General features: G+C 49.8%; 1 protein-coding gene across 1 annotated transcript in view; it reads right to left on the bottom strand.

Moving 5' to 3' along the window:
* The window catches only part of LOC135190255 (collagen alpha-1(XXVII) chain-like), a 170,223-nt gene that overhangs the window by 21,325 nt on the left and 133,897 nt on the right, over positions 1-15,001 (bottom strand). The window contains 4 exon segments of the mRNA XM_064171406.1: positions 1,800-1,853; positions 2,255-2,308; positions 3,691-3,798; positions 3,920-3,973. Coding sequence (XP_064027476.1) covers positions 1,800-1,853; positions 2,255-2,308; positions 3,691-3,798; positions 3,920-3,973 — 270 coding nt within the window.

Raw genomic sequence — 15,001 nt, 5'->3', positions numbered from 1 at the left:
AATAGAGGAGCCCAGAACTGGACACAGCACTCAAGGTGTGGCCTGACCAGTAAGAAGAACCTCCCCAGTCATGCTGGCCACACTGTTCCTGATCCAGGCCAGGATGCCACCTGCTGGACTCCATCCCCTCGTCCAGATCATCGATAAAGATATTGCACAGTACTGGGCCCACCACTGATCCCTGGGGCACATCACTAGTGACAGCTGCCAGCTGGATGTGGCACCATTCACCACCACTCTCTGGGCTCTCCAGCCAGTTCTTGACCCATATCAGAATGAAATCTGTAGCTCTGCAATTTAAACCAGAGACACATATCTGCATCTCTCTTGTTCCTTCTGCTGTAAGGCCAGTGCCTGGTCTTGCTTCTGGTTGTCACAGCTCTCGACTTGTTGCCAGGGTGTGGAAGTTTGAGCAATGGGACTGTGAGAAACTTCTGGCCAGACTCTCAGCTGACAGTATACTTGGTCGTGAGCTCTCACATTGTTATCCTGGGCTGGCTGTGCCTGTTATCCTGGGCTGGTTAACACTTGCCACTTCCTGCATGGCCACACAGCAGAGCACACTTGAGGGGGAAGGCTGCTCAAGTCTGGAAGGACGAGAGGTGCAGCTTGGGACGTGGATGAGGCAGTGTAAGAAAGGCTGGGGGTGGAGAGGAAATTCATCACGGCAGTGAAAGAGATGTGGAGCAGCAGGAGCATCACCAGCTGTTCCAGCAGCAGGAAATGAGTGGGAAAGCAGCATGACCATTGTTCATCCCCAGAGCTACATTTCTAATGCGTGTGAATGTCTGAGTTGAGCACAACAGATCACTCTGCCCCACTGACTCCTGGCCACCAGCACAGCGATCTGCTGCTGCACGCAGGGTCTCCAGGCACGGCACAGAACAAACCAGGTGTCCTGACCCCCAGAAACCTGAGCTGAGAGATTCAAAGCCACAGCAAGGCAAGCCCTTGGCATCTCTGTCCCACACACAGAGCTGCCATCACACCTGTGTACAGAGGGAAGGCCAAAGCTCTTGGCCATAAGGAGTGGATGATGAGCAAAAAGAGTTCATCTTTCCTCTTCCCGGGGACTCCCAAGATTGACCAGTCCCAAGTATCATCATTTCCCTTCCCACACCGAGGGAGGGAGCATCACTGCCGCCGCAGGAGGCATGTGTGGGGCTCCGGCAGCACAGCCAAGCCCAGCTGGGCCAACCTCGGAGCGGAGCAGCCCGACGGGAAACCATTAAAGTGTGAGTCACTTCTCCGGCCCGGGCTGGTTACGGCTGTGCTGACTCAGCAAACCGGGAAACAAGCTCCGAGTCGGGGCAGCAGTAGCAAGGGGCTTCCTTGAGGGGAGGAGGGGATGAGCGAGGTCAGGGGGTGGCAGGCGACGAGGCAAACAGAGCAAGGGTGATGGAGAGGAGAGCAGTTCCGCCTCACTCGCTCTGTCAGCTGAGTGAAGCGCAGATGCTGACGATCAGCTCCTTTGTGCGGAGTCTCGCTCTGACTTCATCGCAGAACGCTCCTGCGCCGATTGCCTTCGGCCGGGGGACTGAGCGGGATCTGTGCGACGCAGGGCAAGCCGCTCCGGCTGGCTCAGCCGCCAGGGCCGAGGGCACAGGGCGTCTGCGCAGCAGATGTCGGTGGCACCGCTGGCTCGCAGCGGGAGAGCCGCAGCAGCAGGTGCGTGGGTGGCCACGCTGCAGACGAGGCAGGTAGGGAGGAGAGCGCAGACGGCAGCGGGGCCATCATCCCTGCGGCAGCCCAGCTTCCGTGCCAACAAAAGAGGAGACAGCTAAGCTCCATCAGCTTACCTTTTCCCCCTTTGGTCCTGGTGGTCCGATTGGCCCTGGTGGTCCTGCATGTCCCTGTGGAGAGCAGACAGCATGTGAAGGGACAGGAAGGAGCTGTTTGACTGAAAGTCCTCCCTGGTTTCCTGCCAGATCTCTCGAGCCCTGTGTCATCCATCCTAGTTTAGAATCACAGAATCACTCAGGGTTGGAAGGCACCACAAGGATCATCTCGTTCCAACCTCCCTGCCACGGGCAGGGACGTCCTACCCTAGATCAGTTTTGGAGTGGCATAGGAGTCATGGCAGAGATGAACCAAATGCATCTGCACAAACGATGGTGGCAGAAGCAGATGATAGAGAGAAGCTAAACTGAACTCAGGATCAGAAATAAATCAGTGTAAGAACAATTTTGCATCCTGGAGTGGCAGTTTTATTGTATTTGAGATTAGAAGCTGAAGGATGAAAACGAATCCTCACCTGGTAACCCTTTAAGCCGGGATCCCCTTGAGCACCCATCCTTCCTGGAGCACCCTGGAGAGGCAAGCACACAAAACCCCATGAAAGTGGCCTGTGATTACTACCCTACAAGAAGAAGATGCATTGGGCTATGCAAAACACAGCTCAGCACTACGTGGGAGTGCAGCCACTGTGAGCTTTGCTGCAGCCATCTGAGATGCTCTTGCTTGGCTTTAACCTTTCACACATAGAGACTGATGCAAGGAGTCCACTCTATGTTTTTGCCAGCCTATAGCAATTGTGTCCTCTCCTCATCTGAGTTTCTGGGTGTCTTTACATCCAAATCAGCTTTGTGGTAGGGAGTCCACCAGTGAGACCGTTCTCATGCATGACCTAGACCTTAACTGCTGCGAGGAAAGCTTTCAGTGTGAGTTCTGAGGCCAGGAAAGGAGTTTTCTGTGGTGTGATGAGGGCACTGCAAGTCTTTAGCAGACTGAATGGTTTATGTCAGATCATTAGATTAGAGAGAATTGCAAACTTTGCATATACTCCCATTTAGCATGGGAGAAAGCCCTTCCCACAGGACAGAGATGTGGTTGATCCAGTAGCCTGCTGCTGAGGTACTGCTTTGCTTCCTTGTGACATAACCCATGGAGGCTGTGCCAAAGAAGAGGAAGAGACAATATAAGGAGAGGCTATAATTTTTCGTGCAGGAAAATGTAGAACCATTACTCCATTTGCTACTGTTCTGAAACATCACCACAATTCCTTCTTCATAAATCACTCCTGCTTTTACACTGAGTTCTACCAACTACAGTGCAAGAAGTTTCCTCATCGGGCTGTGATGTGTGAGGATGGACTTTTTACCTACTGCTGCTCTCCTAATGCTTTTTGTCTCACGTGCCTAAAGCAAATTAGCTTTCTTCCCTCCCTGCCATACTGCTGTTCTCTCTGAAAGCCTCACCTTCCACCCCCATCTCAGACCCTTTCCCATGCTATAGTTCTTCTTGCTGCAAGTGTTTCAGATAAGTAGATCAAGAGTGGGTGTAGAAACAGGGCAGAAGTCCAAGGCAGAGTCTGTTACGACAAGACAGTTTGACTTGGAAGCAGCTCTTGCCATGAGTGTGCAGTCTCAAAGGGAAAGATCTGAGTGAAAAATAGCTTATCAGGCTCACTTCCTTCTCAGGACAAATGCCCAGCATTTCAGCCCATCTGGGGAGCTGAGAGGAGTTGTCATGAAGCAACGTGAGCCGGGTTCACGGGGCACCCACACAGCCCCCAGAACAGAGTCTCTTGGGTGCTGCTCAGAGCAAGTGTTCAACTCTTCTGGCCATCCAGACCCATCTCACATCATTTCTGCTCCCTGTCAGGCTCTGCCTCACTCAGGGCTGTGCCCACCACTGCTAGTCACACGTCTGTGTGTTGTGTTCAGCCATTTGCAGAGCTCTTCTTCTCACCATAGGTCCCAGGGTACCTCGGGATCCTTTAGGGCCTTGGTTCCCCTTGGGCCCTGCCTTCCCTGGAGATCCCATCTCGCCGAGCTGCCCCTGGTAGCCCTTGCTGCCCTGCAGAGCAAAAGCACTGACATCAGCGTAGGACACAACTGCTTCTACAGACAGATACCAAGGGTGAGCAAGGAAAATGAGATCCAGAGGAGGAGATGTTATCAACAGGAAATGTGCCTACCTTCTGGCCAGGCCTGCCTTTTTCCCCCTGTTTTCCTGGTTTCCCTTCTGGTCCCTAAGGAGAGCAAAAAAACCTGTTGGAATGGGAAAGTGAAGAAATCCAATCCCAGCCACCCACTCCCAGGCCCCTTCCCTTGTAGACTCAACCCTGGCAAGTATCCTCACCTGTTCCCAAGGGAGCCAACAAGAAGGCTGGGGAGTCATACAGGTAAGGTCACAATTCACAAGGTACTAGAGCTCTTTAGGTGGGAAAAGACCCCTCAGATCGTGGCTTCCATCCATGAACCCAGCACTGCCAGTCACCACTAAACCATGCCCCTTGGCACCACATCTACAAGACTTTTCAGTTTCTCCAGGGATGGGAACTCCACTGCCTCCCTGTAAAGCTTCTTCCAGGGCTCAACAACCTGTCTAGGGAAGAACTTCTCCATAATGTCCAACCTAAACCTCCACTGGCACAACTCAAGGCTGTTTTCTTGTATCCCACTGTTTGTTAATTGGGAGGAGAGATAAACACCCACCTGGCTCCAACCTCCATTCAGGGAGCTGTAGAGAGCAAGGTGGTCTCTCAGCCTCCTTTTCCCTAGTCTAAACAACCCAAATTCCCTCAGAAGACTTCAGCTCTGGACCATTCACCAGCTTTGTTGTCTTTCTCCTGGACATACTCTAGCATCTCAATGTCCTCCTTGTGGCCCAAAACTGAACCCGGTACTCGAGGTGCAGCCTCACCAGTGCTGCACCCAGCGTGGGTGTCTCAAAGGGAGCTGAACCTGCCAGCCCTCCTTGCACACACAGCACAGACATTAGCTGTGGCTGACATGTGAGTATAGCCTTCTCCTTAGGGAGCCCAGGGAACTCATTTTTTGAGCATCTGACCCCACTGGCTGCATGCCTATTTTGCATTTGACAGAAAGAAGCAAAAGAATCACTGAGGAAAATGCCTCCTGTGTTTTGACAACTGTGACCAACTTTTCAACAGCATCTACGCCCCAGCACAGCATCCTTCCCACTGCTCTCCCACCCAGGAGATGTAATTTTCACACCACGATGTTGCAGCCTCATCTGAACAAAGGCAACTTATCAGGTTAGCTGTTTCAGAAGGTTTTCACTCTGATCTGCAACACGGACCTCATAAGTGCCTGCTCTTAACACAAAGAAGTGATTCAGAGTTACTGCAGCCCTAAAGAACTGTGCCAGTTCCTCCCTTCCCCAGAGGGAATTGCTCCACTTTACCTAACTCAAACATTTCCAGAGCCCACCTTGCCAACACTATCAGAGCTCCACAAAGAAGAGTCCTTGCTGAGGAGTCCTGCTCTGTTGTCTCTTCTGCTTGGGGTTTTTCTTTGCTATTTTTTGCTGCCACTTTCCAAGAGATCACTTTTGGAATTATTTTCCCACAGATGCTGAGCAACCACAACACAGGAGGAGCTGTGGGTGCCAAGCCTCCAGCGTCACCCGCGTGATTTACGCTTCTGACAGGAGCACAGAGAAATCCTTCCCAGTGGCAGCATCAGCCTGGGAAATGGCCATCCCCATCCAGTTCTGCAGCTAGCTCACCTCTGGATATGGTACCAGCTCCCTCAAACTCCTACTTCTGGGTTGAGACCTGTGTAGCAAAGCGGCAGTAACATTTGTGGACCCTGCTCAGCAGCAATACTCTGATGTTTAGTGGCTTGAGAATTTGGAGGGTGAATAGAGGAATCCCTCACAAGTTTACTGTCAAAACAAGACATGAAGGAATAAAGACACAACTGGGATTTATAATGAGTTGCACAGTGTTTTCCCATCGGTCTCACTGAACTGTGCACTAAGATCTTTTGGAAGCATGGGCAGGAGATGTTTCTTGTAAATGGGAGAAAGACCTTTTTAAGCTAAATCTTTTCCTTGCCCCAGTGATAGTCAAGGCCTTGATCTTCTCCAGCAGAGTCACTTTGCCCGCTCAGATGTGCTCCTGAATTGCTCTGCTCTAACACTCTTGAAACAAACACTTCCATAGAATCATACAATCATAGAATCAACCAGGTTAGAAGAGACCTCCAAGCTCATCCAGTCTAACCTATCCCCCAGCCCTGTCAAATCAACCAGACCATGGCACTAAGTGCCTCATCCAGTCTTCTTGAACACCTCCAGGAATGGCGACTCCAGCGACTCCAGCACCTCCCTGGGAAGCCCATTCCAATGGCACTTCACTCTCTCTGTTCCATGTTACAGTTCCATCCCCAGGATGTGGATCATTACACAGTGAAAAACACAGACACCAATGCACTGAGGAGATGCTCCCTTTTGTCATTGTTGGGGGCAGATGGATCCCATTCACAGGGGAGGTCATGAGGATCCCTTGTCTGCTTCAGTGGAGCTTGAAGTACAGCCTGGTTCCCCCACCTAGACACATCTCCCATGGAAGCAATGACTGAAACTTCTGCTTCTGCCCAGCACTGGGAAATCTCTCTGCTTTTTGAGAACAAAGGTTCAGGCCTTAAATCTTCCCACGTGAGAAACAAAATTTCCACACTGCTCCTAAAATCCCCCAGCTCTTGAGCTCATGCTTGTAGCCATGATTAAGTACAGATACAGGGCTAGAGTCATCTGGGAAGGAGAAAAAACCCAAACTGCAAACCCAGCCTTGACAGCTCAGGCACTGCTCACAAAAATAAACTTGCTCCTCAGAAGATTGTGCCGTGTTCAAACAGTGCTGCAGCTCTCTCTGAGCTCCTCCAGCTTGTCTTTCCTTGTTGGTGGAGTTCAAACTCAGATGTGGGCTCCCATCAACTCCCTGTACCAGTTTGTCTTTTCAGGACACGTTGGCCTCACTGAGCAGGGCTGTTCGTCTGCTCCAGAAGGCTCTCCTGGGTCCTCCAGCTGGGGTGCGGCTCCTTTTTCATTGCTGGAGAAAAAAAATTGGCAGCATCTCCAACTCCTGTCAGTGATAGTGAGATCAGCTGTCACTTGCTGATCTTCCTTTGAGCCTCCCTCACTCCTCATCTGCTGGTTAAAAGCTTTGCTGGTATAAATAAATGGGTCAAACTGTGCTGGCGACACCATCAGCAGAGACGTGGCTTGGATTTTGCAGGCTAAATCATCTCCTGGATCTGAGCAAACTCTATCAGCAAAGGATATTTCCCTGCTCTACCAGAATGCTTTCTAGGACTTTGGCCAGCAGAGCTCTGCTGGTGAGTGGGAAGCCTACCATATGTGTGACTTTCCTGGATGTGCTTTCTCCAACTGCGCAGGAATTCTGACCAGATGCACTTAGAGGCAGCTCACCACTTGTCTGGGCTTCCCAGATATGTGGTATCTCTACTTGTGATGTTCCAGATATGGTTGCTGCTTGTTGCAATCCCAGATGTTCCCAGGACACATAGGCAGTGGTTTGCAGAGTTCCCAGAAATCCCCCCACGTTACACAGGCCTATTGCCCAGCAACAGCTTTGGTACCATTCAAAAGAGGTCAGACGTGGGTTTGTCTCTATTCTTCTGACTCATCTGCCCAGGGATGGAAAAGGCAAGGCCATAACAGGGGGGAAAAAAGTAATTTAAAAGCATAAAAATAAAAATCAGTGAGATTGTAACTTCATCCAGGGTCTCCAAGCACATCAGGAAGCTGGAATCTTTCACTGCAACGTCTGAAGCTCTTAGGGTTCCTACTCTCTTTAGCAGAGGCAGCAATGAGGGGCAGGAAACGTACAAAAGCCTATACATAAAAATAATTAATTCCAAGTTCTCTTTGCTGGAATCGAATCAGTTGGGTTAGTGTGCCAAGACACTGAACACTTGATGCTTTTATCCTTGGGTTTGTACACATTTTGTTGTTATGCTTTGGGTTTCTGGTTTGCTGAGAAAACAAATCTTCTTTCCAAGCTTCTTCTGTGCGTGGAACTGTTTTGAAATGGTGATTTCTCTTTATGTAGTGAGCTCCTCACTAGCAAAGTGTATCAGCACCTCCAGAAGACATTGATGTTTGGGACAGTGGAAAGCAGTGGGTTTATGAAGTCACATGCCAAAATATCCAAGGAAAGCAAAACCTCAATCATCTCAAGCCCAGCATGTTTAAAATGTCATTGCCAGCATCAGTAAGGACCTAATCTCCTCAAGTTTCTAGTTATTTATTTATTTACCTGAATTTTAGTATGGCCTTAGCTATTTTCCCTAAGGGAAAAGCTGAATGGTTCATTTTCTAATGCAAATTCATTAATTTTTAGGGGGAAAAAAAAAGAGGCTTTCAGCTGCTGCTGGCCTTGGAAAGCAAAGGAAGGTCTCTTGCACAGCACAGCACAGCAGTGATGTTTGTTGGAAGCAAATAAATGAGCAGCCCAGCTTTAAAATCTCAAGACATCAACAGTTGCAATCTATGTTACAACAACAACATCCAGAAAAACAAAATAAGGAAGTTGAATGAACTGCAGAGAGATATGGCCCAAATGAAGCCAAGCAGCAAAGAGCATTAACATCCAGACTCAAACTGCCCCCACATCCAGCGATGCTCTGCACTAGATCTGGGGAAGTGGTTACTGAGACATGACTCACTGCCCTGGTTTGCCTCAAGGGTAACTGTGGCTCTTAGCACTTCAGAGGACAGACAAGCTCCTGCTTTGCTTGCAGGCTGACAGGAGGGAAGCTCTGTGAGAGCACAGCACTGAGGAGAGAGCTGCCCAAAGCCTGTCCTGCACAGGTTCAGGATTGCTCAGGGCTGTTGTGGAGCATATTCACAGGTTGCATTGGGTTGGAAGGGACCCTCAAAGGTCATCTTGTCCAACCCCCTTGCACTCAGCAGAGACACCTCCAACTAGAGCAGGCTGCCCACATCCACATCAAGTCTGATCTTGAATCCCTCCAGGGCCTCAAACACATCTCTGGGAAACTTTTCCCAGTTTTTTACCATCCTCACTGCAGAGAACTTCCTCCTTTTGTCCAACCTAAACCTACCCTGCTCCACTTTCAGACCATTGCCCCTTGTCCTGTCACTACAAGCCCTTTGAAACAGTCTTCCTGTGGGTGCCCTTCAGATAGCTCTGCAATTCCAACAGCCAACCCATATTCTTGAGTTTGTTTTGACTGTCAGTGGGAGAGGATCTGAGGTCACTCTGCTCTACTAAAAAACAAGGCAGGGAGAAACAGAAGGACCAGAATTCAGCTGAAAAAAAGAAAGTGCCAATGGTGATGGGGAAAAAAACAGGGGGGAAAAAAAAGCAACCCAGGTGCTAATTTGAGGCACGGGATGTAGGCAGGGCAGAAAAGCTAAATCCACAATAAAGTTGGGAAGCACAAAACATAGGATGACCATGGCCATGACCATGTTGTTCAGGGCCCAGCCAAGGAGCTCATTAAAAGGGAAATGAAAAAGCCCCATATCATTTCCTACTGCTCAGCAGCTTCTCCATATGAGAACTTCTGCTTAATAAGCTTTGATGGAGGAAAGCCTCCCCCCATGCAGGACAGTTCACAAGCACTCAGGAAATTAGTGGGATTATTTGGGCCAGGCATTTGAAGACATAAATGTTTCAGATTTATAAGAAACACATTTCATAATCACTCTGCCTCGCAGTAGTTTGGAAGGGGAGGAGACAGGGCAGCAGCTCCTTGAATGAATATGGGGAAAAGAAAGACTCAGCTGTTCTGGAGAAGAAAGACCTGATTGTAGTGGGGTTCAGAGGGCTTCACTGGGATCACTGGGAAGTAATGGGCTCCTGGCCTGCTCGTGGAAACCTGAGTGGTGAGTGTAGGTAGAGCTGGGTAAATGCAAATTAAAAACAAGGTGGGCAAATTCTCTGTAAAGGTCTTGGCTGGCAAGACTCCAGCCAGTGTCACTATGGCTTGCTTTTCAGCTGGGTTCCTCAGCTTAAAATGCTGATCCCAACCCAAAATCTTGTATCCCAAGCTCTCTGCTTTAGTAAAACTTCTTATCTGCACACAGGTGTTGCTCCAAAACAGGCCACTTCTGGGTTTGTGGATAAGGAGGTCTGTTTAACTGGGTAAGCAGTCACAGTGCAAGGCAGTAAAGAGGAGCATGTACAGAGCAGGGCTGTGTGCTCTGAGCTTCTCTGGTTTGCTCTGATAGCCCTGAACTGCCACTCACTTGTTTCTGGGAGCCTCTCTGCCTCTATTTCTGGGCCTCTCAGGAAGCACAGGAGACAAAAGTGCCACCAAAAGGCTTGATGGGTGGGTGAGAAGTGCAGGAAAAGGACAAGCCCTCATTCCTACTGAGCTCTGAAGCTTTCATACACGATGACACCAAAATGCTCCTAAGAATTATTAGCCAGTGATGGAAGCTGACAATTGGGGAGAAAAGAATGAACAGAGCACTTGGGCACTATAACTCCCCCTTACACTGAGTGCAGCTTAATCTCTTTTTGTCCTCCCCCAAACACTAAGGGTTAAAATCTTCCTTTTGAAGGACACAGATGCCCTGGGGTTGTGGAAGAGGAGGGGAATGAAATCCTCTCTTGCAATAAGGAGGGGAATCTTGAAGTAACTGCCCAAAAAGTGCATCTCCTTCATCTGAGTCAGGAAAGAAACCGTGCCAAGTCAATGGGATTTATTTCAAATTCTGGCTCGTTTTGACTCCTATTAACTCTAAACAAAGACCAGCTGGGATCAGCCTTCCCCAGCAGCCCCGAGCCCAGGCAGAGCTGGCTGATGCACTGTGAGGGCCAACGGCCCCTCGGCTGAAGGGGAGCAACCTTGGTCGCTGCAAGTGGTGGTTCCCTGGGGATTAGGAGAGCCCTGTGATTCCCAGCAGGATTCCCAGGGCACGCAGGCAACCTCAGCCCACTGTAAAGCTTGCAATGGATTTGGTGAGCTGAGTCAAAGCTACCAGAAAAAGAGACAAGGGGTGGGGGTGTGTGGGGGGAATTCCTGCAATGAAATGTCCCAAGCAAGAAAACCCAGCACATATCACTCCATAAAATGGGATATTTGGACTTCCACAGATGAGGCTGAACCTGAGCCCATCAGTGGTGCACTGAGTATTAAAGCAAAAGAAGGAGAAGCTAATTCATCTGAGGGCAGAGCAGCCCAGGGATGACAACATGCTTCTAGAAGGGGAAGCAAAGAGCTGTGGAGTACAGCTGCAAGAGGCACTGCCTTGCTCTTGCCCTACTCAAAGCAAGGAGTTTAAGCATGTTCAGCTACATTCCATTTGCCTTTGCTTTTTGATGCAAGGCAACTACCTGCTTAAGGCTTTGCTGGGTATTGGTCCTCATGAGTGGTGATGCTCCAGGCTGTTACACAATGACACATGGTGCAGAAGGGGTAGCTGTGGCTTGAGATGAGGATCCTGCACAGGCCCAGGAGATATTTGGCTCTGCAGCAGAGGGACCATGCCCTTAGACAAGCACATCTGTCTCAGGAAACAGCTACTGAGATGTGTGTGGTCTGAGGGTCTCCCTCTGCCACTGACTGACCCCCCTGCATGACCCTGAGCAAGCCACTTTACTGCTTTGAGAATCTTCTGCTAACACATTATTCCAGGGCAAGATAAGGAGTATCAAAACTCATTTCCTAGCTGAAGAGTGTGAGGAGCTACTTGTTGCCACTGACACGTTGCTGGGGCTGCCACTGCCCTGCCCTGCACACCAAGCCCAGTGTTCTCCAGTCTTTCCACTGCTCGGTCAGAGGACAACCTCATGCCCTCCAGTTGAGGCAGTGTCAGAAACTTCTTTCAAGCAAGAGCTGCACAGACAGCCCATAGACTGGGGCACGAAAAGCAGCTTTTCCAGGAAACAACAGCTCAGTACACTATCAAAAAGAGGCAAAGATTCCTGCATGGAGAGCAGAGATTAAAACCAGAAGCGACTCCAGGACTGTCCTTCGGCAGTCTCAGTGTTTTCAGGGAGCTGAATGCCATGCAAGTGATGTGGCATTGCCAGCTGTGGCATTGCCAGCTGTGGCTGAGCTCATGTGCAGGGGCTGAATGGCTGGATTCAGCGGCAGCAGAGCGAGGGGCTTTGTTGCAGAAAAGCTTTGAATTGTGTTTTCAGTAGCAGGAAACAGAAAAGAACAAAGAACAAAACACCACTCTGGGACAAATTCTGCTCTGAGTGGTGTTTGGGTAACTTTGTAAGAGCAGTGTGCTGGAGGAGAACAAGCTCCTGCTCTTCCCTTGCTCTACAGCACCCAGAAACCTGCCCCATCTCAGCTGTCACCACTGCATGCTGGTTCTGAAGCAGGGCTGCTAGCTCAGAGCAGAAGGTCCATCCTGGCCAGAAAGTCCTCCTTTCCTCTTCATGGTTGTAGGATGGTGGAGAAACAGGAACACGATGGGAAGGATGCTCTCCTCAGGCCACCATCCAGCACTGCGTGGGGAGTTGCTGCCTCTTTGGGGAGAGATGTGTCTGAGACCACAGTGCTGTAGCTAAGAGGCACAAGTTCATCCAGCTCTCTGTACTAGGCTGGATAGAGGCTTTATCCTTGAAGCAGTTCAAAGAACCTTCTCAGATCTCCACCCCAGTCCAGCTCTATCAAGCTATCCTCTTGGAGAGCAAATGAAAGAACTTTGGACCTTGTTACATCAAAGCAGAAGGGTTTACCAGCCCTTTGAGTTCTTCTGGTCTGTTGGTGCACATCTGCATCATGCAGCAGGGCAGGCACACGCAGCCAGATCTTCTCTGATGTAATTGTTTATGGTGATTTGTACCACTGGAGCATCTGGCTCAAAGCTCTCCGAGCCCTGACATGGCTCGAATGACATCGCAGATTGGATTTCAGGTTAGAAATTAAGTGGAAAGGAAAAAAATGTTCTGCTGCCCAAGGAAGGATTTTCTTGTTTCAGAGCGTGTTGGACCTCATTACCTGCAGTTGCTTTCCTGGAACTGTGCAAGCTTTGCTATCAGATGTCTGCCCTGTACCACAACCAGCACGTTACAAAAACCACAGTGCATAGCTACGGAGCGCAGCTGGAGCTCCCTCACCTCCCTCCTGCCAACTGCCTTGGACCTTCTGCACAGCCACTGCTGGGCTGGTTGACCCCCACGGGAAGGGCCACAGGGCTGTATTTTCTGTAGATGAAGCAGAGAAGCAGTAGAGAGGAGCAGTTCTGTGGGGCTTCTCTAAAGGACCCGTGTCCAGCTTGCTTGTTGCGCGCTGCTGGCTTCAGCCTTTGGCTCATACCATCCTCTGTTGGGAAGCGCAGGACTGACTGGCAGCCAGACCTTTTCCAAACACATGTTGCTCTCCATCAATGCTCCTGTGGCACTGTTTCCTCAGACAGTTACAGGTCAGCAGATACATCACCTGTTTGTTTATGCAAACTACACCATGGCACTTGCCTTGCTGATGGATGCCTTTCCAGGGTTCAACAGGCTGCTCTATCTTCCAGCCTCCTCACAAACTGCAGAGGTGTATCCTTGCCCTGCTTTGCCCATGCAGAAAGTCTGGATCTCAAGTGGGTAACACCTCCTGCTCTTGACACAAATATTTCCACCCAGTCACTCTGAATGGAGATGTCAAAAACCTCCTTTGTGCCCTGCAAGGGCAAGAGACCTCGGGCTCTTTGCTGCTCAAATGGCCAAGTCCAGAAGAAAGTCAAGATCAAGTGAAGGCAATAAGTTTGTATTAGAAGATGGAAACCACTGAAAGGAGATATGTGAGACAGAGCTCAGCAGAGGTGCACATCTCTGATGTGAATTTTGCAGTCTCAAGTGGATCTTGCACTTAGCTGTAAGTGTTTCAGGAGCTTTGATTTCTTTTTTAAGACCAGAGGGACAACTGGCCCATCCCTTGGCTAAGCAGGAGCTGGAATTGAACAGAGAGCAGTGTGAACTTGGACAAAGTGACCAAAAGATAGAGGATACTTGTGTATCTCAGCTCCAGCTGCCTTGAGTGCTGCCAGCCACAGCTGTGAGACTCATGGACCATCTCAGTTGCCAGGTTTGTTTGCTGAAATCCACTGGCATTGAAGTGTGTACAAACTATCCCTGGAGACTTGGCTGGGGCCTCCCTGCTGCTTGGGTTGGAGATTTAAAACCACAGTGAAACCCAGTTTTCAGATATGTTAATACTGGAGATGGCTGAGCCAAGTTAAAGCTCTTTGAAATATGTTCTTTGAGCACCAAGGGAAGTTTGGTTGTGCTCAGCTGGTGGTGTTGCATTGTAACCTTGCTCAGATAAGTCAGACATGTCCCTGCTCTAGCACTCGATTGCTGGATGAATGTCTCTCTTCTGCATGATCCTGAAGGGCAGCACAGAACCTTTGTGCTGCCACCTGTGCGCCTGTCGTGTTGAACAGGCTGCCCAGAGAGGTGAAAGAAAACCCATCCCTGGAAACATTCAAGATCAGGTTAGAGAAGATTCTAAGCAACCTGATTTAGTCAAAGACATCCCTGCATACTGCAGTGGACAACTCTCATAGTCCCTTCCCACCCAAACTGCTCTATGATTCTATGATCTGCCATCATGCAGGGAGCTCTCTGACTGCACAGACTGAAGAACTGTTAAGCTCTTTCCATCCCTTGTGCTGGCCCATGGCCATGTGGTGTGCAAGCTGTACATGCTCTGCCAAGTTCCCCAGCTTCTACCTGCTCTGCAGCTACATGGGACACTGCCAGCACCAGGCCTTTGCCCCAGGCCAACATGTGCAAACTGGGCTGAAGAAGTAATAAAAGCAGATCATTTCAGAGCAATCAGACACCTCATTTCCTATATATGTCAAGAGGACACTTGATAGTGAAGTGTCATGTTCCCTTAGACATAAGCAAAATAAGGATTAAGACTAAACACGTCCTTGGTGCTAAGGAAAAAGTCTCCAGGAAGTGGTGTGGCTGCAGGGAATTGTGATGGAAAGCATTTTCCAGAGACCACTGCAGTCCGTGGGGGATCTGTTCCTGTGGGTCTCCTCTAGAGCCAAGGCAGAGGGCAACACAAGGCCAGGCCAAAGCACAGGAGAAGCTTGTCTCTGTGTCCATGACTGTGCAAGGGCATCAGCTTCCCCAGGCTAGCCTGAATCTCTTCCAGAAGCAGAAGATGAGTTACACTCCCAGAGGCTGGTTTGTTGGCACAGGCAACTTGACAGGTTGTTGTGTGTGCCTCTCCCACTGGCAGCACAGAAGAATCACCATCTCCCCTGTCCCTTTGCAGGTGAGCAGCTGAAT

Source organism: Pogoniulus pusillus, chromosome 35 (assembly GCF_015220805.1).
Source record: "Pogoniulus pusillus isolate bPogPus1 chromosome 35, bPogPus1.pri, whole genome shotgun sequence".
NCBI classification, from domain to species: domain Eukaryota; kingdom Metazoa; phylum Chordata; class Aves; order Piciformes; family Lybiidae; genus Pogoniulus; species Pogoniulus pusillus.
Note: the sequence above shows the minus strand (reverse complement) of the source record. Positions and strands in the feature narration are given on the sequence as shown.